Source organism: Bombina bombina, chromosome 4 (assembly GCF_027579735.1).
Source record: "Bombina bombina isolate aBomBom1 chromosome 4, aBomBom1.pri, whole genome shotgun sequence".
In the NCBI taxonomy this organism is placed as follows: Eukaryota; Metazoa; Chordata; class Amphibia; order Anura; family Bombinatoridae; genus Bombina; species Bombina bombina.
The window spans coordinates 1,036,928,156-1,036,953,923 of record NC_069502.1 but is presented as its reverse complement, the minus strand read 5'-3'; the positions used below and the strand labels follow the sequence as shown (position 1 = coordinate 1,036,953,923).

Genomic DNA, 25,768 nt, shown 5'->3' with positions numbered 1-25,768 from the left:
CAGTAATGGACTTCTACTCCCGAGCTGGATACAGCTGTTGAGCCATTCAACAACGGCATTTGTGAGTAGTAGCCAATCACCAACCTGTGTCCAGCTCAGATACCACATACCTTCAAGACCCTTTTTTTTATGCTTGGTCTGAAAATTTCTGAAGTAATATACAACAAGATAGCTGAAACTTTTGAAAGTGTTTCATAAGGTAATAACACACACACACTCTCTCATACAAAACACACACTCTCTCATACAAAACACACACCACATACACTGTCATGCAAAACACACACTAACATACAACACACACACACACACTCTCATACAAAACACACACCAAACACACACACCACACACACACTCTCTCATACAAAACACACACACACTGTCATACAACAAACACACACTAACATACAACACACACACACACACACTCTCATACAAAACACACACCAAACACACACACCACACACACACTCTCTCATACAAAACACACACACACTGTCATACAACAAACACACACTTTCATACAAAACGCACACCACAAACACTGTCATACAACACACACACCACACACACACTCTCATATTACACATATACACACACTCTCATATAACACACACCACACACGCTCTCCTAGAACACACACACAACCACACACTCTCATATTACATTTACACATACTCTCATATAACACACACACCACACACACTCATATTACACATATACACACACTCTCATATAACACACACCACACACAATCTCATATTACACATATACACACACTCTCCTACAACGCACACACCACAACACACTCTCCTACAACGCACACACCACAACACACACTCATATTACATTTACACACACATTTTCATATAGCACACACACCACACACACTCATATTACACATATACACACACTGTCATATAACACACACACTACACACACTCTCATATAACACACACACCACACACACTCTCATATTACACATATACACACACTTTCATATAACACACACCACACACATTTTCCTACAACATATACACCACCACACACTCTCATATTACATTTACACACACTCTCATATAACACCCACACCACACACACTCTTCTACAACACACAAACACAAGTTGCGGCCCAGTAAACATGGTATTTCAACCCAGTAATGGGTTCCCATCCGTGGTTTGAAGAACCCTGCATTAGAGTATTTAACGTATACATAGTATGTCTCTTTAATGAAAATTAAAAGAAAAATGCTACCCATTAAAAATGTTGATCCATTATAAAGATGAGTGCAGGGAAGGATCAGCTGACTCAACATCTATAGGTAATATTTTGTTGATTTTAGTTCTTTGTAAATATTAAAACTGTTAATTAGTCTAAAATACAAACCTTTCTATATTTGCTTCTTCCTCAGTAAGGATGAGATCAATTCCATTTATTGCAATAATACATCTCCTATGTGTGTTTTGTTGATATTGAAATTGTTTGAAAATCTACCTAAGAAAATTAAGATGGCAACATATTTATTATTTAAATCCATCCTATGCATTTAAAATGAAATGGTATTATTTTTATTTTTCAGTCACTGGAAAGCACTCGCCGGATGCTTCAATATGTTGAAGGGGTAAGATATTTTATTATTAATTCTTTCATTATTTTTATTTTGGAATCCTAACAGGTTGCACGTAATAGCAAATAAGATGCTGTTGCTAGTGATATTTTCTGGCTCCTATACAAAGTAATAGCTGTCATTATTATTTGTATTGTGACGCTATATAACTGTTCGTTTCTTTATCGCCAAAGTAATTCTGATTGCACATGAACCACAATGGTAGCTAGACTGGTATGTAGCACATTGTTTAATATTGACCATTTTACCAGGTTATGAACAGAATACAGTTATCATAGTATGATTTAAGCCAGCTTGTAATTACACAAGGTGAAACGCAGAGGAGAAGATCTATCCCCCGTGGTCATTTAAAAAAATCTCATTATTGTTGGACTTCAAATATTAATGATTACATGAAGTAACTGATAACATTATTTTTATTGGGATAACCTCTTTTGTTAACCCTTAAATGTCCATGATGTACAGGGTATGTTGCTGATCCTTAAGGGGTTAATGATTAGATGCTATTAGATCCTTTTAACTAATACATTTAAAGGGACAGTCAACACTTCCGTTAACATTATTTGAGATAGAAATATAAGAACCGAAGATCCGCCTGCACTATACCCCTTCTGCGGCGCCGCCTTGCTTCTGTAGACCGGCTGCCATATTTACCTGGTATTAGACAAGTTAGCGAAAGTGATTACTACAGAAGCAAGGCGGCATGGCTGAAGGGGTATATTGCAGGTGGATCTTCATTTCTTATATTTCTATCTCAAATAATGTTAACGGAAGTGTTGGCTGTCCCTTTAACAGTTTTATCATTTGTATCACATTTAAAATGATGCTTTTTTGGGTTATTGAAGAGGCAGAAAACAAAACAATAAAAATGGTCTATATTTCCAGAGCAGATGTTTTTTCTAATAGCCCTATACTCTTTGCTCAGCAGCTTGATAATAATAAAAATAACAACAATCATAATAATATAAACGTATCATTGTGGATCAACCTTAAAGATTATGACATTTTATTGTGTACATTCATAATTCGTTCTTCTAGACTGTTAATGGTTTGTAACTCATAGTTATTGCAATAAAATAATAGCATTAAAAGGATAAAAAGGTCACAATTGAATTGTAAATAGATGCATTTTTTTGCAATTTTCTTCATTTATCAAACATCCTTCTAGTAAAAGTTGTTACTGGTTTTCAGCAGCATATGCTGTGAAAGCCCATGTACAGTATCCCACAAAAGTGAGTACACCCCTCACATTTTTGTAAATATTTTATTATATCTTTTCATGTGACAACACTGAAGAAATGACACTTTGCTACAATGTGAAGTAGTGAGTGTACAGCCTGTATAACAGTGTAAATTTGCTGTCCCCTCAAAATAACTCAACAAACAGCCATTAATGTCTAAACTGTTGGCAACAAAAGTGAGTATACCCCTAAGTGGAAATGTCCAAATTGGGCCCAATTAGCCATTTTCCCTCCCCGGTGTCATGTGACTCGTTAGTGTTACAAGGTCTCAGGTGTGAATGGGGAGCAAGTGTGTTAAATTTTGTGTTAACACTCTCACTCTCTCTCATACTGGTCACTGGAAGTTAAACATGGCACCTCATTGCAAAGAACTCTCTGAGGATCTGAAAAAAAGAATTGTTGCTCTACATAAAGATGGCCTAGGCTATGAGAAGATTGCCAAGACCCTGAAACTGAGCTGCAGCACGGCGGGCAAGACCATACAGCGGTTTCACAGGACAGGTTCCACTCAGAACAGGCCTCGCCATGGTCGACCAAAGAAGTTGAGTGCACATGCTCAGCGCCATATCCAGAGGTTGTCTTTGGGAAATAGACGTATGAGTGCTGCCAGCATTGCTGCAGAGGTTGAAGGGGTGATGCACAAGAAAGCCCGCAAACAGTTTGCTGAAGACAAGCAGACTAAGGACATGGATTACTGGAACCATGTCCTATGGTTCGATGAGACCAAGATGAACTTATTTGGTTCAAATGGTGTCAAGCATTTGTGGCGACAACCAGGTAAGGAGTACAAAGACAAGTATGTCTTGCCTACAGTCAAGCATTGTGGTGGGAGTGTCAAGGTCTGGGCCTGCATGAGTGGTGCCGGCACTGGGGAGCTACAGTTCATTGAGGGAATCATGAATGCCAACATGTACTGTGACATACTGAAGCAGAGCATGATCCCCTCCCTTCAGAGACTGGCCCGCAGGACAGTATTCCAACATGATAACGATCCCAAACACACCTCCAAGATGACCACTGCCTTGCTAAAGAAGCTGAGGGTAAAGGTGATGGACTGGCCAAGCATGTCTCCAGACCTAAACCCTATTGAGCATCTGTGGGGCATCCTCAAATGGAAGGTGGGGGAGAGCAAGGTCTCTAACATCCACCAGCTCTGTGATGTCATCATTGAGGAGTGGAAGAGGACTCCAGTGGCAACCTGTGCAGCTTTGGTGAACTCCATGCCCAATAGGGTTAAGGCAGTGCTGGAAAATAATGGTGGCCACACAAAATATTGACACTTTGGGCTCAATTTGGACATTTCCACTTAGGGGTGTTTGGGTTATTTTGAGGGGACAGCAATTTTACACTATTATACAGGCTGTACACTCACTACTTTACATTGTAGCAAAGTGTCATTTCTTCAGTGTTGTCACATGAAAAGATATAATAAAATATTTACAAAAATGTGAGGGGTGTACTCACTTTTGTGGGATACTGTACCAGTATTCAAAGACTACACCTTCTCAGAGTCATGAGTGACCTGTATGCTACACATTAAAGGGGCAGTGTACACTAATATTTCCTCCCCTTTAATGTCTTCCCAAGTATCCATTTTACCTACTGAAGTGTATTAAATTGTTAACAAATAGATCCTTTACCTTTATTTTATTATTTGAAACAGCTGATTTTGTCTATTGTTTCCCCACCCATAATGAACATTTCTGAACTTAAAGGCACAGTATACACCAATTTTCATATAACTGCATGTAATAGACGCTGCTATAAAGAAGAATATGCAAAGCTACTGATATCAATCTCCAGTAAAAAAAACTTTTAAAAACGTACTTAGAAGCTCCCAATTAAGCACTATTGATGAGGTTAGGCTGGGAGACCCATGGAAAGGGGCTGAGAAAGCAGGATAAGCAGACACTCCCCCCTCTCCCTGCATATGCAAAGTCCCATTACACAAAGAGGAGCAAGCTGGAGTCTGTAGACATCAGTATACATCTAAAACTTTGGGGATTGGTTAGGAGTCTTAAAATCAGCACAATGTTATTTAAAAATAATCAAAACTATAGATTTTTACACAACACTCCCAGATGGGCTATATAAATGTATCATCTACAAAACATTTATGCACAGAAAAACCTAGTGTACAATGTCCCTTTAAATCTTCACAGGCACAATACACAACACCACCAACTCTCTGAGCTTGAATACTAAAAGGTGACTCCGTCAGAACAGAAGAACCACTAGAGAGGGACTTAACCCACATCTTCTCTGACTTGGAAAGCAAAAAATATAAAGAAAGTAATCTGTGGTGGGACATTGAGTTCTTAGAACTTTATATCAATGAAAGAAAAGTCCCTAGGGGGCTCAGGATGAAGAAATATCCTTCCTTTGCACGACACAACCAAATGTTCATGGAGGAATGGAATAACAACTTGACCAACTGCTCCATCATTTTGATGAAGCAGTTGCTCAAACACAAGAAGGAAGAGAGGGATTCTTTATTAACACAGATTGAAGAGATCACACAGTCCCTCATACCATTTGAACAGACAAAGAAATACATAGACTATAAAACACAATTAGATTCAACCATGCAACAATTAGACTCTACACTTTCAGAAAGAAAAGTCAGTAAATACCAAAGAGATGTAAAGGATTACGAATTAGATATAGTGTATTCCTGGCAACAAGACAAACCCAACAGACAAAGAAATCACTCCCAACACAGTAACAAAATCAAAAACAGAAACAAAAGAAAAGGCACTTTTCAACACACATCAAATGCCAAACGAGTCACATTTTCAAGCATTGACACAGATAACACGGAGGGCTCACAAAGTGCAGAAGACACACAAGCACACACTTCCACTAACGAAACACCCAGTCACAGCACTTCTGATGGCAGGGTAAAATTATCAACTCTAGTCCAAACACCCATCACCACCAGTACACCAAAAAAGGACCCACCACTACGTTACCCAAGCAGAATAAAAAAAGCCACACAGAAGAAGTAGGATCCATAATAAATCTATCTCACATCACCCTCACTAGTTCACAAATTAGTTTATTAAACAAAGGATTATCCTTTGCACCTTCCACTCACTTTGATTTGTTTTCCACCATTTTGGATGTAAATGCCTTAGTGAGAAAAATCACACTATACAAACATTTCTCACAAATAACATATTCAGATCATGAATTAGAGCACAATTCACCTCCAGCAGATACAGCACACAAAATTGTTGAATCCGTAGGCCTATTATTTAGAGACCTATGTGATCTCCATAAACTCACCTCACTCCATGCCACCACACTCAGAGAAGCCAGCATCCATAATATTGCCCCTACATTTAAAACTTCATCCCATATCAAATCTTACTTCTACCCAGTCCACAGTAGAAGCGAGGCAATAGAGATGTTTCAAAATCTCGTAGAATCTGAACTTACTAGTTTACACATCTCCCTAGAGAACACCACTAGTATCACCAACAATCACACAAGGAATCACAATTTATCCATCACTGAGCAATCAGCGCTTAAATCACTCAGCATGAACAAGGATATAGTGATTACCCCGGTGGATAAGGGAGGGGCAGTAGTAATCCTCAACACTGAGGATTACAAAAAAGAAGTATATAGACAACTCAATGACAGTGAGACATACCAAAAACTGACTTACAATCCAACACACAAATTTAAACAAGAACTCCACACATTGCTAGACACAGCGGTGGAAGATGGTTTCCTAACCCAAGAAATTGCTACATTCTGTCTTGTTGAACACCCCATCATCCCCACCTTTCGCACAGTACCGAAAATACACAAAACTCTCACTAATACACCAGGCAGACCAATAGTAGCCAGTAGAGGCTCACTGTGCGAAAGAGTGGGGAATTGGTTAGACAGTGTCTTACAACCCATAGTTAAGTCCTTACCTGGGTACATACGTGATAGTACCCATCTGATACAACAAATCCAAACCATTACTTGGCAAGACAGCTACACTTGGCTGTCTATAGATGTCTCAGCACTCTATTCCAGCATCCCCCATGAGGAAGGCCTCAAGGCCTTAACATTCATGCTAAAAAGGCACACAAATTACCCAGAAGAATTTATTATCTTCATTGAGGAACTCACCAGATTCCTCCTCACACACAACTACTTTGTCTTCGAGGGCCACTACTACCTCCAGAAATGTGGCACCGCCATGGGGGCCAAGTTTGCCCCCTCATATGCAAACTTGTATATGGGGTATTTCGAACATCTCCACCTATTTGGGGGTGGGCTGGCCCTCGAGGACAAAGTAGTAGTATACGGCAGATTTATTGATGACCTGATCATGATCTATAAGAAGAACACAGAACTTACCATTCAGGAGATCATTGATCACTTCAACAATAACACACTGAACCTGACTTTTACGCACCAGAATAATGACCACATCATTAACTTTTTAGACCTCACACTAGAAAACAACAGCGAAGGAGAAATAACAACCAGTACCTTTAGGAAACCATTGTCGAGAAACACGATATTAAGAGCAGATTCCTGCCATGCCCCCCACACACAAAGGGGTATCCCTAAGGGCCAATATCTTAGACTGCAGAGAAACTGCAGCTCCCTCAAGCTATACATCAAACAAGCAGATGAACTCACTGACCGACTAATAGCTAGAGGATACAAAAAAAGTTTCCTTCTCAAAGTCAAGTCCCAAGTAATGAGAATGGACAGGTCATTATTATTAAATAATAAAGTAGCCAACAACACACTGAACAGCTACAATAATGACACCATTACATCTACACCCAAAGAAGACATATGTTTTGTCACCAGCTATAGCAACCAATTTTACACTATCACTAGAATCATCAAGAAATATTTACCTGTTCTTAATGGCGACATTATCTTGAGAAATAAACTGCAGAGACACATCAGATTTGTAGCGAAAAAAGCGCCAACAATACGAGATAAGATTACACAAAAGTTTCACCATAAAATCTCACCAACCACCACCTGGCTTACTCCAACTAAAGGCAACTACAGATGTGGCCATGTGCCTTGCAAAAGCTGTAAATACACAGACAAAAGTTTCACTTTTACTTCCTCACAGACACACAAATCATATCCAATAACCACCAGAATGGACTGCACATCAACATACATCATTTATCTGATCACATGCTCATTCTGTCAACAACAATATGTAGGAATTACGACACGCCCCTTAAAAGACCGCATAAGAGAACATCTTCTCTCAATAGAAGAAGAACTCCCTAGAACACCAGTGGCGAAACATTTTCACACACACGCACAAAAGCTAACTCACTTTACATTTAAAGCAATAGAACACATAATTAGCAACCCATTAGGGGGAGACAGAAACAAAACACTCTCCAAAAGAGAAGTATATTGGATTTTCATGTTACAAACTAGGGTACCCCAAGGCATGAACAAAAGATATGATGTAAACTTATATATAGAATAAACAGGACTTACTCCACTCTGATTCTTGATAAAAATACTTTATAATCCTTTAGAGTTTTCTGACCCTATACATAAAACAGTAGGATTTTTTCTATTCTGTTAGTGTCTCTCTCCAACTTTAAAATCCTCAAACATATGAAAACATAAGAGATAAGAAAGACAAAGAGTCCAACCAACATCTATAGCACACCCTCCATGGAATATAACTAGTCGAATGCTATCCTAACCAAGTCAGACGAGTCCCTCCTAGAACATTCATGAAAAAAGCAAGGTTAGCCTCAAGTTTTATACACTTATGCTTTTACTATGCCAATCCATTAGTTATTAACCCTCCCCCCCCCTCTCTCTAGAGTGCCATCTTAGAGCTGGCTAGGTATATAACATATTCCAGCTCCCCATAAGATCTAGAATCATTTGAGCCACCCTCCCCCTCTATTGTATATACAATTATCTTAGAGAGGACTAGAACATTAAGGTTCATATACTCATTCACTAAATAGAGCGAAGTCTATTTAACAGCCAAATGTTTCTTAGAGGACATCCAACACAGAGAGGCATACACATTCCCCCCTCCTTATAGATTTAAAACGTAGTATTCACACATTAGAATATACATAGGGTTTATAGAATGTTATTAAGGTTTTAACTAATTGATGCTTTATACACACTGAGAGGACTCTTGGAGGCCCATACAATGTCGTGTTTAGTATAGTATTGACATAGCATTATTTCAGATCAAGGGGCCCCACTCAATCTAAAATTTGCTAAATAATTTTGTTGCATTATTATAGCATAAGTTGTCATTGACATTGAAAGTGAAATCATAACCAATGCTTAACATTTATTTAGCATACTCTATATGGTTTTCCCATAGAGACCCCTGTTAAGATTGTTTTTATTTAAATGCTAATACTTTTGTGTCTGAAATATTGAGCATAAGCAAGTATTACTCACATTGACAATTGTTTATAAATAATCTGTTCTGTCTGTCTCATGCCGACCAGGATCTATGTGATCATATTGAGGGTGTTTTTCCATCACTTCTGTAACACACCTGTTTTTTAATGGCCAATTATCCGAATCAAACTGATTGGTCCACTACACCTTCATATGGATCCTGGCCGGCAGAGACTGACATCTCTGATGAAGCGCATGTGCCCATGCGCGAAACGCGTAAGATAGGAGCTCACCTGATATGCCGAAGTCTGCTCCATAATAAACTCTTACTAAATTGACTCCAGGACTCAGCCTCCTTTTTCCTCATCTTGAATACTAGAGTACAGGCCCTCACAGCATATGTGTATATGCCACTAAAAAAACTTTTACTACTACTTTTTGCTACTGGACATGTTGCAAATATGCTTCTATTTAAAATGTAAATGTACCCATGCACATTTCAATTTTAACCTTTCTGTCCCTTCAATAACAATATGAATAAACAACATAAAAATAAATTGTACTCTTCATGTAAAATGTTACAGCAGTTGTAAATTGTGTCATCTGTTTGCAAATGTTTTCTAGTATAATACACAAATAATACACTTCATTTCACATTTTATTTGTGTTTAATTGGGAGCCAGCTGTGGAGTCCAAATGCCATGTGTGGGGTTTTGCCAGTAGCTTTACAAACTGTATCACTTTGCACAGCTGGTTCCGTTTTCTAAAAAAGAATCTTAGCAGATACAGTCAGATTCTGTATCTTTTATCACTGGTGTTAATGACTGTGCTAATGTTTTCAAGTTAATCATCACTTATTCTGCACATTTTGTGTCCATTTTTACAGTTGTCTTAACACAACTCTACACCATTTATTTAGCCAGCAATAGAATGTAAAATTATAGCATAATTGATTGCTTTTGTAGCATTGCAAACAGCTAGCATTTTGTTGCATGAGTGGTACATTTTTAAGGGACAGTAAAAACTTTGAGATTTAAATATCAAATATTAATTATACATTTAAAGAACATTTTTTTGCTATATAGTTTAATTATTTATTTTGCCTCCAGAAAATTGTGGATTTTCCAGTTCTGAAAACTGAAAGAGCACACGGTAGACTTCACAAGCCTAACCTTGCAACATAACACTCTTTAATTTGCGTTTTCTTAACTTATCGTTTCTGCTGAAGCCAAACCATGTAGATTTTGTTAATGCTATGGCAATGGCAAGCACTATCATCTTTAGACTCAAGTCCAGATTGCATCCTCCACTGATAAACAGCTGCTGATAACAAGATGTTAATCTGTTCCAAAAACATTCAGTTTCTGCTAATATGTTAAGGAGGTTTAGCACTGATTTAACTTAGTTACTATTGCAAAGAATTATTTTCGTTTCATGATTGTTGATGAAAAACTGATAATCCACCTTTTAAAAGCGGGTGACACCATAGAAGCTTAGGAAGGGAGGAAAAGCAAACAAAAGCTCACACAAATTGCCTTAAAGTATTAACCCAATCAAACATGCACAATTTTTAGATGTATTTTACAGCAAAAGGTTGCAAAATAAATAATGAATGTATAGTGCAATAATGTTTCACTTGAAATAATTAAACATGTTATGCGTTGTTGAAATGAATGTCAAGTTTAATTGAAAGCCTGCAGAAAAAATATGTTAATTACTAGGTGTTTAAGGTCCTTTTTAGTATCAGGTCAATGTAGAATGTAATGATTTAATATTGTTCTAAACTTTTAATAAGGCTGTAACATCTCTTATGGGGGAATCCATTTTGAAAGATATTGTTATTTTAAACCAGTAAGGATAGCTTGAGTCTTCAAGTGATATAACAAAATAACTTACTATAAAAAACATTTGTTGTTTCACAAAAGCAGTTCCATATATAAGAAATATACGGCTAGATTACGAGTTTTGCGTTAGAGGCTATGGCCTCTATTTATCAAAGGTCTGTCGGACCTGATCCGACAGTGCGGATCAGGTCCGACAGACCTTGCCGAATGCGGAGAGCAATACACTCTCCATATTCAGCATTGCACCAGCAGCTCACATGAGCCAATGGGCCGCCTGCAGGGAGGTGTCAATCAACCCGATCGTACTCAATCGGGTTTATTTCCGGCAATGTCTGTCCGCCTGCTCAGAGCAGGCGGACAGGTTATGGAGCAGCAGTCTTTGTGACCGCTGCTTCATAACTGCTGTTTCTGGCAAGCCTGCAGGCTCGCCAGAAACACGGGGCCTCAAGCTTCATTCGGGGCTTGATAGATAGGCCCCTAAGTGGTGCTAATGAGCAGTTTTCTCTCAGCGCTCGCTTACCTGCAGCTCTGGTATTACAGGTTTTTCAAACCCAGCGTTAAAAGACAAGAAGTGAGCGTTGAGCAAAATTGTGCTCCTTACCGCACTCCAATACCAGCGCTGCTTAAGTCAGCGGTGAGCTGGTCGTACGTGCTCCTGCACAATTTCCCCCTAGGAATCAACGGGGAGAGCCGGCTGAGAAAAAGTCTAACACCTGCAAAAAAGCAGCGTAAAACTCAGTAACGCAGCCCCATTGATTCCTATGGGGAAATAAGTTATGTCTACACCTAACACCCTAACATGAACCCCGAGTCTAAACACCCCTAATCTTACACTTATTAACCCCTAATCTGCCGCCCCAACGTCGCAGCCACTATAATAAACATATTAACCCCTAAACCGCTCCACTCCCGCCTCGCAAACATTAGTTAAATATTATTAACCCCTAATCTGCCGTCCCTAACATCGCCGCCACCTACCTACATTTATTAACCCCTAATCTGCCGCCAATAACGTCGCTGCCACTATACTAAATGTATTAACCCCTAAACCTAAGTCTAACCCTAACACCCCCTAACGTAAATATAATGTAAATAAATCTAAATAAAATTACTATAATTAGCTATATTATTCCTATTTAAAACTAAATACTTAGCTATAAAATAAACCCTAAGCTAGCTACAATATAACTAATAGTTACATTGTAGCTATCTTAGGTTTTATTTTTATTTTACAGGCAAGTTTGTATTTATTTTAACTAGGTAGAATAGTTATTAAATAGTTATTAACTATTTAATAACTACCTAGCTAAAATAAATACAAAAGTACCTGTAAAATAAAACCTAACCTAAGTTACAATAACACCTAACACTACACTATAATTAAATAAATTAACTAAATTAAATACAATTACCTAAATTAAATTAGCTAAAGTACAAAAAAACAAAATACTAAATTACAGAAAATAATAAACAAATTACAAGATATTTAAACTAATTACACCTAATCTAATAGCCCCCTCAAAATAAAAAAAAACCCTAGCCTAAACTACCAGTAGCCCTTAAAAGGGCCTTTTGCGGGGCATTGCCCCAAAGTAATCAGCTCTTTTACCTGTAAAAAAAAATACAAACAACCCCCCCAACAGTAAAACCCACCACCCACACAATCAACCCCCCAAATTAAATACTATCTAAAATACCTAAGCTCCCCATTGCCCTGAAAAGGGCATTTGGATAGACATTGCCCTTAAAAGGGCAGTTAGTTCTTTTGCGGCCCAAAGTCCCTAACCTAAAAATAAAACCCACCCAATACACCCTTAAAAAAACCTAACACTATCCCCCTGAAGATCGACTTACTGTTCTGAAGATCCGACATCCATCCTCAAGGAAGCAGCAGAAGTCTTCATCCAACTGGGCCGAAGTCCTCAACGAAGCCGGGAGAAGTCTTCATCCAAGACAGGCAGAAGTCTTCATCCAGACGGCGTCTTCTATCTTCATCCATCCGACGCGGAGCATCTCCATTTTCAAGACATCCGACGCGGAGCCTCCTCTTCATCCGACGGACTAACGATGAATGAAGGTACCTTTAAGTGACGTCATCCAAGATGGCATCCCTTAGATTCCGATTGGCTGATAGAATTCTATCAGCCAATCGGAATTAAGGTAGAAAAAATCCTATTGGCTGATGCAATCAGCCAATAGGATTGAAGTTCAATCCTATTGGCTGATCCAATCAGCCAATAGGATTGAGCTCACATTCTATTGGCTGTTCCAATCAGCCAATAGAATGCAAGCTCAATCCTTTTGGCTGATTGGATCAGCCAATAGGATTGAACTTCAATCCTATTGGCTGATTGCATCAGCCAATAGGATTTTTTCTACCTTAATTCCGATTGGCTGATAGAATTCTATCAGCCAATCGGAATCTAAGGGACGCCATCTTGGATGACGTCACTTAAAGGTACCTTCATTCGTCTTTAGTCTGTCGGATGAAGAGGATGCTCCGCGTCAGATGTCTTGAAGATGGAGACGCTCCGTCTCGGATGGATGAAGATAGAAGACGCCATCTGGATGAAGACTTCTGCCTGTCTGGAGGACCACTTCGCCCAGCTTGGATGAAGACTTCTCCCGGCTTCGTTGAGGACTTCGGCCCAGTTGGATGAAGACTTCTGCTGCTTCCTTGAGGGTGGATGTCGGATCTTCAGAACAGTAAGTCGATCTTCAGGGGTTTAGTGTTAGGTTTTTTTAAGGGTGTATTGTGTGGGTTTTATTTTTAGGTTAGAGACTTTGGGCCGCAAAAGAGCTAACTGCCCTTTTAAGGGCAATGCCCATCCTAATGCCCTTTTCAGGGCAATAGGGAGCTTATTTTTTTTTAGATAGTATTATATTTGGGGGGTTGGTTGTGTGGGTGGTGGGTTTTACTGTTGGGTGGGGTTTGTATTTTTTTTTTACAGGTAAAAGAGCTGATTACTTTGGGGCAATGCCCCGCAAAGGACCCTTTTAAGTGCTATTGGTAGTTAAGTTTAGGCTAGGGTTTTTTTTATTTTGGGGGGGCTTTTTGTATTTTGATAGGGCTATTAGATTAAGTGTATTTAGTTTAAATATCTTGTAATTTGTTTAGTATTTTCTGTAATTTAGTGTTTTGTTTTTTTGTACTTTAGCTAATTTAATTTAACTTAGGTAGTTGTATTTAGTTTAGTTAATTTATTTAATTATAGTGTAGTGTTAGGTGTTATTGTAATTTAGGTTAGGTTTTATTTTACAGGTACTTTTGTATTTATTTTAGCTAGGTAGTTATTAAATAGTTAATAACTATTTAATAACTATTGTACCTAGTTAAAATAAATACAAACTTGCCTGTAAAATAAAAATAAACCCTAAGCTAGCTACAATGTAACTAATAGTAGGTATGTAGGTAGGTGGCGGCGATGTTAGGGACGGCAGATTATGGGTTAATAAAATTTAACGGGAGTGCGGGAGTGTTTAGGGGTTAATATGTTTATTATAGTGGCGGCGACGTTGGGGGTGGCAGATTAGGAGTTAATAAGTGTAGGTAGGTTGCTGCAACATTGGGGGCGGCAGATTAGGGGTTAATAAATATAATGTAGGTGGCGGCGATGTTGGCGGCAGCAGATTAGAGGTTCATAAATATAATGTTGGTGGCGGCGGTGTCCGGAGCGGAAGATTAGGGGGTTAAAAAAATTATTTTAGTGTTTGCGATGCGGGAGGGTCTCGGTTTAGGGGTTAATAGGTAGTTTATGGGTGTTAGTGTACTTTTTAGCACTTTAGTTATGAGTTTTATGTTACAGCGTTGTACCATAAAACTCTTAACTACTGACTTTTAAATGCGTTAGGGATCTTGGAGGTAGAGGGTGTACCACTCACCTTTTGGCCTCCCAGGACAGACTCGTAATACCAGCACTATGGAAGTCCCATAGAAAAAAGACTTTACGAAGTTTACGTAAGTCGTTTTGTGGTAAGGCCAAAGAAGTGTGCGGTGCCCCTAAACCTTCAAGACTCGTAACACCAGCGGGCGTAAAAAAGCAGCGTTAGGACCTGTTAACGCTGCTTTTTTACCCTAACGCACAACTCGTAATCTAGATGATAACTTTTTGTCTGTTTGTGTTGATTAAAAGAATTGAATCAAGTCATGTTAAATGCGATTCTTCTTCTAAGGAAATTACCTTTAATGGATAAAAAATATGAAGAATACATAAGCAAATTACTAAATCAACAATGAGAGCTTACATAGCTAGAAGGGTATGGCACATTCAAATGATTGAAATATGTTTTATTGTATTACTGTTCCAGTTATTTAAAAAAATCCATATGATGAATAGATTATAGATAGATAGATAGACAGATAGGCAGATAGATACATAGATGCAAACAGACAGACAGATTTTTAGATAGAAAGAGATAGATAGATTTGGTGTTCCTGCCCTTTCTTAGTATAGATAGATAGATAGATAGATAGATAGATAGATAGATAGATAGATAGATAGACAAACATACATACATATAGACACATACTTAATAATAATAATTCTTTCCTAGGGATCATATATATATGGTTGTACTTATTCTCTACACTAAGAAGACCAACATTAGACTTCCAGGTCTCCCAGTCACATAGTTTTGCAGCTTTCTTTCTCACCCACACAGTAAGCGGAAATATTTCTGTCATGTTCTAATTTTTATGTCTTGTCACAATTCATACATAACATTTAGTACAGTTTAAAGGAACTGTCAAAATCTACTTATGTGTTATGTAATAATGTATTATTTTGATTAGTGAAACATTACTTTTATATGAAATTATGCACAAAATATATTTAAATAGTCTGTCAATTACAATACTGAAATTAGTATATTCACTGTAGAATCAAATAGTGATGCAGAAAACACAATAAATGTTTACTTGTGATTATAACTATAATGAAATGTTCTTTTTTATCACTTTGTTCTGTAGTATTTATATTCTTATTGTTAACGAGATCTATTCCACAATATTCCCTTGTCATTTTTGTTTTTGGAGTTTTCTATTTGGTTTGATTTATTAAATTATTGAAAAGCACAAAATGAGCTGGTGGTGGACTTACCAGTTATATTATGTAATTTGCAGACATTGCTTGAAGATAGCCTATATAACTCACAGGAACAGTGTTCCCTCTAAGGCCAGTTTTGTGAGTAACCCAGCAGTGAAACAGTTAATGGGAGCTGTTGGCAAACACTAGACAATGCAGACTGCAAGGTGTGGTTCCTTTTATTAACTGTTTCTCTGCTGGGTCACACACAAAACTGGCCTTGGAGGGAACACTGCCCAGGGCCTGCCGGCATGGAGAGAAATAAAGTACAATTTGGAGGTGCATTTTTTAAACATTATATTGTAATGTGTATGTCTCTCCTTCACATCTAGAACATTGCTTATTAACAGATTTCATGCTAACATTTGTCTTTTTGCAATGATTTGAGGGTCCTCACAGTTTTGATGAGATATACAGTGGGGCAAAAAAGTATTTAGTCAGCCACCAATTGTGCAAGCTCTCCCACTTAAGAAGAAGAGAGAGGTCTGTAATTGTCATCATAGGTATACCTCAACTATGAGAGACAAAATGTGGAAACAAATCCAGACAATCACATTGTCTGATTTGGAAATAATTTATTTGCATATTATGGTGGAAAATAAGTATTTGGTCACCTACAAACAAGCAAGATTTCTGGCTCTCACAGACCTGTATCTTCTTCTTTAAGAGGCTCCTCTGTCCTCCACTCATTACCTTATTAATGGCACCTGTTTGAACTTATCAGTATAAAAGACACCTGTCCACAACCTCAAACAGTCACAGTCCAAACTCCACTATGGTGAAGACCAAAGAGCTGTCGAAGGACACCAGAAACAAAATTGTAGACCTGCACCAGGCTGGGAAGACTGAATCTGCAATAAGCAAGCAGCTTGGTGTGAAGAAATCAACTGTGGCAGCAATAATTAGAAAATGCAAGACATACAAGACCACTGATAATCTCCCTCGATCTGGGGCTCCACGCCAGATCTCACCCCGTGGGGTCAAAATGATCACAAGAACAGTGAGCAAACATCCCAGAACCACACGGGGGGACCTAGTGAATGACCTGCAGAGAGCTGGGACCAACGTAACAAAGGCTACCATCAGTAGCACACTACGCTGCCAGGGACTCAGATCCTGCAGTGCCAGACGTGTGCCCCTGCTTAAGCCAGTAAATGTCCAGGCCCGACTGAAGTATGCTAGAGAGCATTTGGTGGATTGGTAGAATGTCATATGGTCAGATGAAACCAAAGTAGAACTGTTTGGTAGAAACACAACTCGTCGTGTTTGGAGGAGAGAGAATGCGGAGTTGCAACCAAAGAGCACCATTTTGAGTGCAAACCTCCTTCCATCAGCAAGGACATTGAAGATGAAACGTGGCTGGGTCTTTCAGCATGACAATGATCCCAAACAGAGTGGCTTCGTAAGAAGCATTTCAAGGTCCTGGAGTGGCCTAGCCAGTCTCCAGATCTCAACCCCATAGAAAACCTTTGGAGGGAGTTGAAAGTCTGTGTTGCCCAGCGACAGTTCCAAAACATCACTGCTCTAGAGGAGATCTGCATGCAGGAATGGGCCAACATACCAGCAACAGTGTGTGACAACCTTGTGACCTCTGTCATTGCCAACAAAGGATATATAACAAAATATTGAGATGAACTTTTGATATTGACCAAATACTTATTTTCCACCATAATTTGCAAATAAATTCTTTCCAAATCAGACAATGTGATTGTCTGGATTTGTTTCCACATTTTGTCTCTCATAGTTGAGGTATACCTATGATGAAAATTACAGGCCTCTCTCATCTTCTTAAGTGGGAGAACTTGCACAATTGGTGGCTGATTAAATACTTTTTTTGCCCCACTGTAGATAATCTCACCAGAGTGGAGAGCTTTAGATCATTCGGCCCCAATTCCAGACCATTAGAAAAGCTTTTCAAAAGCATTGCATACAACTCAGGTGTTGCATATGCAATACAAAGAAAATCTAGTTAAAGGGACACTAAACACTAAGGGCTAGATTACAAGTGGAGCTCTAAATTATTGCGCTCCCGCAAACGGGCAAATTTTCCTGTTTGCAGGAGCGCAATAATTTGCCACCCAGTGACTGTTTATTGCTACCATGACCTAGCAATGCGATTAACTTGTAATACCAGCGCACATTATCGCATGCAAGGGATATTTAGCACTCCACTTGTAATCTGGCCCTAAGTATATTGTATGCACCTCATGGGTGCTGCCATTATGGAACCTAGGTTACACTTAATGCACGTGTACAAACAGGTCAGCACTAGAATGCAATGAAATATAAAGTTTAACATGGTAGTACCCATGACAAGAGAGAGGTGGAATATAACCTCAATACTATGCTTATAACATTTATTTAGTGTTTAAAGGGCCATAATACCCAAATGTTTAAACACTTGAAAGTGATGCAGTATAGCTGTAAAAAGCAGACTAGAAAATATCACCTGAACATCTCTATGTAAAAAAGAAAGATATTTTACCTCAAAAGTTTCTCAGTAGCCACATCCCATTGTATAGGACTTCTAAGCAACAAATCAGTATGTCTGTCCCAGGACAGCGGAAGGAGCGAGCTTACGTGCACACTCATCTTATTTCCCTATTCAGTGTAAGGAAGTTTACTATGAAATCTCATGATAGTTAAGTCAAATCTCATGAACTCACAGTAAAAGAGTTCATGACCTCAGCACTGTTGATGCTGATTGGCTGCTGTTCATTTCTTCATTTTTTATTTTTTTTTACCTGCAGCTGGACAGCAGCTGAGTATAACTTTTTACACAGAAATTACTCTGCTGAGCTGAGGAAATTGTGATGTAAGATATCTTCCTTTTTTACATAGAGATGCTCAGGTGATATTTTCCTGGCAGCTTTTTACATTTATATTGCAACAGTTTCAAGTGATTTAGCATATGAGTATTATGCCCCTTTAATGTGTCTTTAAATAAATTTTCCTCGCCATTTTTTGCTACTAATAGATCTTCCTACTATCTGCTACTGTGGCCTTGCTGAATTATTAACTTACCTTTATATCATCTGAAACAATTAATTTATATCTATAAATTTAGGGCCGTTTAGTTCATAATTACATTTTAGCTTTTTTATATCCAAAACTCATTATTTTGTAAATTCCTCTAGTTTCTGCTGTATTTTTCACAAGTTCTGCTACAGGGGATCCTTTCCCTTGATGACAGCTAACAATATAACTAATACATTTGTTATAAAAAAACAGGCCCCGATACTAGACCTAGAGGTACACCACTATTTACTCTTCCCTCCTTTTCTAAAACCCATTCTTACCCTAAACCAGCATATTGTCAACTTTAATTAAGTTCAAGAAAGGGGGAGCTATGATTTAATGTTAAATGCTGTAACATAGTAACATAGTAGATAAGGTTGAAAAAAGACTGAAGTCCATCGAGTTCAACCTATACAAATCTAAAATACTTACAAAAAGCTCCAGTTAAGCTTAAATAACCCCATTAAAATGTGACCCATTTAATACTAGCAATCATATCCATGAATTTTGTTTATATACAGAAATTTATCCAGACTATTTTTAAATGTATCAATGGTATTGGCATTCACTACCTCCTTTGGTAATGAGTTCCACAATTTTATTGCTCTTACAGTGAAAAAACGTTTCCGTTGCAGGAGATTAAATCTCCTTTCCTCCAACCTTAAATTATGACCTCTTGTCAGAAACAATTTTCTTGGAATAAACAGAGCTTCTGCCATCTCTGTATATGGGCCTTGAATATATTTATATAAAGTAATCATGTCACCTCTCAAGCGCCTTTTTTCTAAAGAGAACAGACCCAGTTTGGCTAGCCTCTCCTCATAGGTTAATTTCTCCAATCCCCTTATTAGCTTTGTGGCCCTTCTCTGAACTTTTTCTAGTTCTGCAATATCTTTTTTAGCAATCGGTCCCCAGAACTGCACCCCAAACTCAAGGTGAGGTCTTAGCAGGGCTTTATATAATGACAGAATTATGCTTTCCTCCCTTGAATCAATGCCTCTTTTAATACATTCTAGTATCTTATTAGCCTTTGAAGCCGCTGCCCTGCATTGTGCACTCATCTTTAGCTTGTTATATATTACTACTCCCAAATCCCTTTCCTCCTGTGTTTGGCTAAGTCTTGTCCCATTTAAAACATACGTAGCCTGCTTATTTTTACTTCCAAAATGTAGAACCTTACATTTTTCCGTATTCAATCTCATTTTCCATTCACTTGCCCATAGTTCTAATTTTAGCAAATCCCTTTGTAAAGAGAGTTCGTACTGCTCTGACCTAATGACCTTACTTAACTTAGTATCATCTGCAAAAATAGAGATGTCGCTATTTAATCCTTGCTCCAAGTCATTTATAAAAATATTAAAAAGAACAGGGCCCAGTACTGATCCCTGGGGGACGCCACTGATTACCTTTGTCCAATCTGAGTATGATCCATTTACTACTACTTGTTGCTCCCTATCTTTTATCCAGTTATTTATCCATGAGCTAACATTATTAGCTATTCCCAGTCCCTTAATTTTGTGCATTAATCTCTCATGTGGCACTGTATCAAATGCCTTTGCAAAATCTAAGTATATCACATCAACTGATTCCCCTTTATCTATATTTTTACTTACTTCCTCATAGAATCTAATTAGATTAGTTTGACATGATCTATTTCTCCTAAAGCCATGCTGATTAGAACTCATACTCTTGTTTACACTAATATGCTCATCAATATAATCCCTTATAATCCCTTCAAATATCTTCCCCACTATTGATGTCAGACTAACTGGTCTATAGCTTCCTGGATCATCCCTGCTTCCCTTTTTGAAGAGTGGCACCACATCAGCTTTACGCCAATCCTGGGGTACCATGCCTGAGGATAATGAGTCTTGAAAAATTAAGAGTAAAGGTTTGTCTATAACAGTGCTAAGTTCCCTTAACACCCTTGGGTGTATTCCATCTGGGCCTGGAGTTTTATTTACCTTAATATTTTCCAGTTTTTTCCTGATATCCTCTAAACAAAACCCAGTTAGTGGTATGGACTGGCATGTTCTATTCTGTTCCAAAGTATCATTCAATGTACTTAAATCCAGATAAGCTACAGCTGCTGATCTACCCCTTTCAATATTGAGCTACATTATTTAAAAAAAAAAACTAATCTTACATAATTAAGGCTCACCAGTTTTTAAAAGTACTTAACCATGCTCTTTGTGATGAAAATGGGCAGTTAGGACTGATCTAATCCACACGCAGTACCCCAGTAACTAACAGTTATGTCATGTAATTATGTCATGTAACTAAGTTATGTAATTTATTGGCATGGTGGATTGTACAGTATATTTTCAAGGCTTGTTAAGCACAGCATAAGCAATTATTGTAAGGCTCACATATATATATTCAACAAAGGTGAACTATACTTCTTAGCAACAGATGCAAAGACCACAATATAAGACTTACATGAAGCAACACTTTGTAATTTACTTCATAGCTATATATTAAGCACTTTACATTGAAGGTTAGATTATTAACTGAAAGAAGATTGTAGTTCAAAATGATACAATCAAGGTTGCAGTGTGTGTGTGTGTGTGTGTGTGTGTGTGAAATGTTAAAATTTTTTTATTTCATACAAAACCACATGCTTTGGTACTTGTCTGGAAGGTCTCATTGGGTAAATTGTTTTTCTTTCCTAAGATATGGTGAGTCCACAGCGTCATCATTTACTGTTGGGAATATCACTCCTGCTCAGCACGAAGGAGGCAAATAGCACCACAGCAAAGCTGTTAAGTATCACTTCCCTTGCCACAAACCCCAGTCATTCTCTTTGCCTTGGTTCATCGAGGTGGTGAAGTTTTGGTGTCTGAAGAAAATTGGATTTCCTTCGCTTCAAGCAAAATTTTAATTAGTATAGAAAGCCAGAGTAGGTTTACTCTGTGCTTTCCTTCTTCAAAGATTGGGTCTAGCCGTACTCCATGTTAATCTCTTCAGTAGGATAGTGGTGGCTTTAAAGCAGTTAGGAACTTGTGAGGTGGGCCTCACTGCGTTTTCTAACATTTTGCTGCCCTAGTATAGAAAGCCAGAGTAGGTTTACTCCTCTGTTCTTTCTTTTTTTCCTCAGGTCTCTGTGAGGAGTGGCGTCCTTGCATACCGGATGAGCTATCCTCCTGCCGGACAGCTAGTTGTGCAGGTAAGTGCCTTTTGTCTTCTGGAGCTAGGAGGCTGGCACTGAAGGGGTTAAATCTCTATGCACTTATTGTGGGACAAGACATCCTTAATGGAAGGATATTTAATTAGCAGTGGGCAGGCACTATTTTTGTATGTGGTTTATGGAGACTTAGAGGCTAATCATCTTCTTGGCAAGGAAGGAGTTAACCTTCAATTGCGGGCTCAGGTTTTAATGGCACAGTTTTTATAGATGATATAATATCCCTGTTTTTCTGGAAGACCATCAGGGGTTAATTCTACCCTAATTCTTTAGTAGCTTTGGGTTTTCTGCTGTCTTTAGTGAGACTATGCTATAACTTAACTATACTTATTTTGCAGTCCCTCTAGGTCCTGCTTAGGGCTAGATTTATTAAAGCCCTATGGCTGCAAGTTCTCACAAGAACTTGCTCGCCGTAATTTATCAAGCAGCGGTCACCAGACCGCCGCTTCCGTAACCTCTTCGCCATCTCTAAGGTGGCGAAATTCAATCTCCTCGTTCTAGTCAGACCGAGGAGATTGACAGCTCCTGCCCGCGCTTGATTGGCTGTGCGCGGGCAGAGGGCGGTATTGCACGCGAGCGCAAAATTGCACTCGTGTGCAATGGTGAATACCTGCGGGTAATTTCACCCCGCCACAGGCGATCTGAGGCGTACAGGGGCGCGTATACGCGCCCCTGTCCACCTCAGCTTTAATAAATCTAGCCCTTAGTATGTTTCTGACTAACTGAGTCACTGTCTTTTAAATGGAAAGCGCACTTTTTCACTAGCGGCACCTCTCTTATGGGGCAGGAGTCAGTCTCTCTTCTATTACCTGCCAGATTTCTAGCAGGACTATGGCTGTTACGTTTTCTTTTTTCGGCAGAATGAAGCTCAATGTTTTCACGCGTCATTCTCTTGCCTGATGTAATGTCCTGCCTCCTTCTTCTCTGTTCAGACTGAGCGGTGCAGTCTTATTTTTACTTACTCCGGATAGACCCCGCCTCGTTCTCCAGCTGAGAACGGAAGGGCATCTTGGTTATGCTGGTCTTTAAGTCCTCAGAGAATCACGCATTATAAATATTATTTTTTTTAAATAAGAATATATATATTTATATAAAACATTACAATTAAAGCATTATAAATAAAACAGAAAGCCACTGTATACTTTTAACAGATTGCAAGGCTGCCTTGCCTTATAATAAAGTGAGCTTTGCTTGCAATATGGGCTTATTAGTAACATTTTCGGCTGAAACGTTCTTTTTCCTATTGCTTTGTTTATGTACCTTTTAAATCCTTAAGTTAAAGGTTTATTAAACTACACATTTTGCTTTTTTAAATAAGTAATTTGGGGCTTATGTTCAGGGCTTGGAACAGAGGCTCTTGAGGAAACATATTGTTTTGTTAATCTTTGTCCCTCATATTTAGAATTTATCTTTTAAAGAAATAAAGATATTCTTTGTTGGAGCCTTTCGCCTCTAAGGTTAATTTTAGACAGATTAAAATGTCTATGCTTTTCTGTACCACGTGTTTAGCAAAAGCTATTGAATGTGCGGATTTGTTGCCTCTGAGCTTTATGTCTCCCAGGCTGATGCTGTTCAGGCAATGCCACAGCTTTCTCATCAGACTTCCCAAGCCTTTATGGCATCAAATACAGTGCCCTGCGGTTCCTCTCAGTCTCTTGGAGGAGTGTATTTCGCCTACAGATTTTGCAGTTCAGATATCCTCTGTGGTATCTGCGGCTTTATCTGCTTTTCCTATCCTACAGGGAAAACGCAAGAGGACATTTGAAGATTCGGATAGTGAGGTTTCCGCTCCTCATTCTGCTACACAGGTTGCTCTCTCTCCTAAGTCTGGGGAGGAGGATTCACCGTGGTGAGTCCACAATGTCAATATTTACTGTTGGGAATATCACTCCTGCTCAGCACGAGGAGGCAAAGAGCACCACAGCAAAGCTGTTAAGTATCACTTCCCTTCCCACAAACCCCAGTCATTTTCTTTGCCTTGGTGCATGGAGGTTTTGAAGTTTTGGTGTCTGAAGAAAATTGTATTTCCTTCGCTTCAAGCAAGATTTTAACTAGTATAGAAAGCCAGAGTAGGTTTACTCTGTTCCCTCCTTCTTCAAAGATTGGGTCTAGCCTTACTCCACGTTAATCTCTTCAGCAGGGTAGTGGTGGCTTTAAAGCAGTTAGGAACTTGTGAGGTGGGCCTCACTGCATTTTCCTAACATGTTGCTGCCCTAGTATAGAAAGCCAGAGTAGGTTTACTCCTCTGTTCTTTCTTTTTTTCCTCAGGTCTCTGTGAGAAGTGGCATCCTTGCATACCGATTAAGCTATCCTCCTGCCGGACAGCTAGATGTGCAGGTAAGTGCCTTTTTGTCTTCTGGGACTAGGAGGCTGGCGCTGAAGGGGTTAAATCTCTATGCACTTATTGTGGGACAAGAAATCCTTAATGGAAGGATATTTAATTAGCAGTGGGCAGGCACTATCTTTGTATGTGGTTTATGGAGACTTAGAGACTGATCACCTTCTTGGCAAGGAAGGAGTTAACCTTCTATTGCTGGCACAGTTTTTATAGATGATATAATATCCCAGTTTTTCTGGAAGACCATGAGGGGTTAATTCTACCCTAATTCTTTAGTAGCTTTGGGTTTTCTGCTGTCTTTAGTGAGACTATGCTACAACTTAACTACTTATTTTGCAGCCCCTCTAGGTCCTGCTTAGTATGTTTCTGACTAACTGAGTCACTGCCTTTTAAATGGAAAGCGCACTTTTTCACTAGCGGCACCTCTCTTATGGGGCAGGAGTCAGTCTCTCCGCTTGTAGGAAGCGGAGCGGTGATTTCTATTACCTGCCAGATTTCTAGCAGGACTATGGCTGTTACGTTTTCTTTTTTCGGCAGAATGAAGCTCAATGTTTTTGCGCTTCATTCTCTTGCCGATGTAATGTCCTGCCTCCTTCTTCTCTGTTCAGACTGAGCGGCGCAGTCTTATTTTTGCTTACTCTGGATAGACCCCGCCTCGTTCTCCAGCTGAGAACGGAGCGGTATCTTGGTTAGGCCGGTCTTTAAGTCCTCAGAGAATCACACATTATAAATATAAAAAATGTTAAATAAGCATATATATATTTATATAAAGCATTACAATTAAAGAATTATAAATAAAACAGAAAGCCACTGTATACTTTTATCAGATTGCAAGGCTGCCTTGCCTTATAATAAAGTGAGCTTTGCAATATGGGCTTATTAGTAACATTTTCGGCTGAAACTTTCTTTTTCCTATTGCTATGTTTATGTACCTTTTAAATCCTTAAGTTAAAGGTTTATTAAACAACACATTTTGCTTTTTTTAAATAAGTAATTTGGGGCTTATGTTCAGGGCTTGGAACAGAGGCTCTTGAGGAAACATATTGTTTTGTTAAT

General features: G+C 38.7%; 1 protein-coding gene across 1 annotated transcript in view; it reads left to right on the top strand.

Annotated features, from left to right (window-relative positions):
* Positions 1 to 25,768, top strand: part of SNAP25 (synaptosome associated protein 25) — a 212,674-nt gene that overhangs the window by 61,609 nt on the left and 125,297 nt on the right. The window contains exon 3 of the mRNA XM_053712154.1: positions 1,581 to 1,622. Coding sequence (XP_053568129.1) covers positions 1,581 to 1,622 — 42 coding nt within the window. The remainder of the gene's footprint in view (positions 1 to 1,580; positions 1,623 to 25,768) is intronic.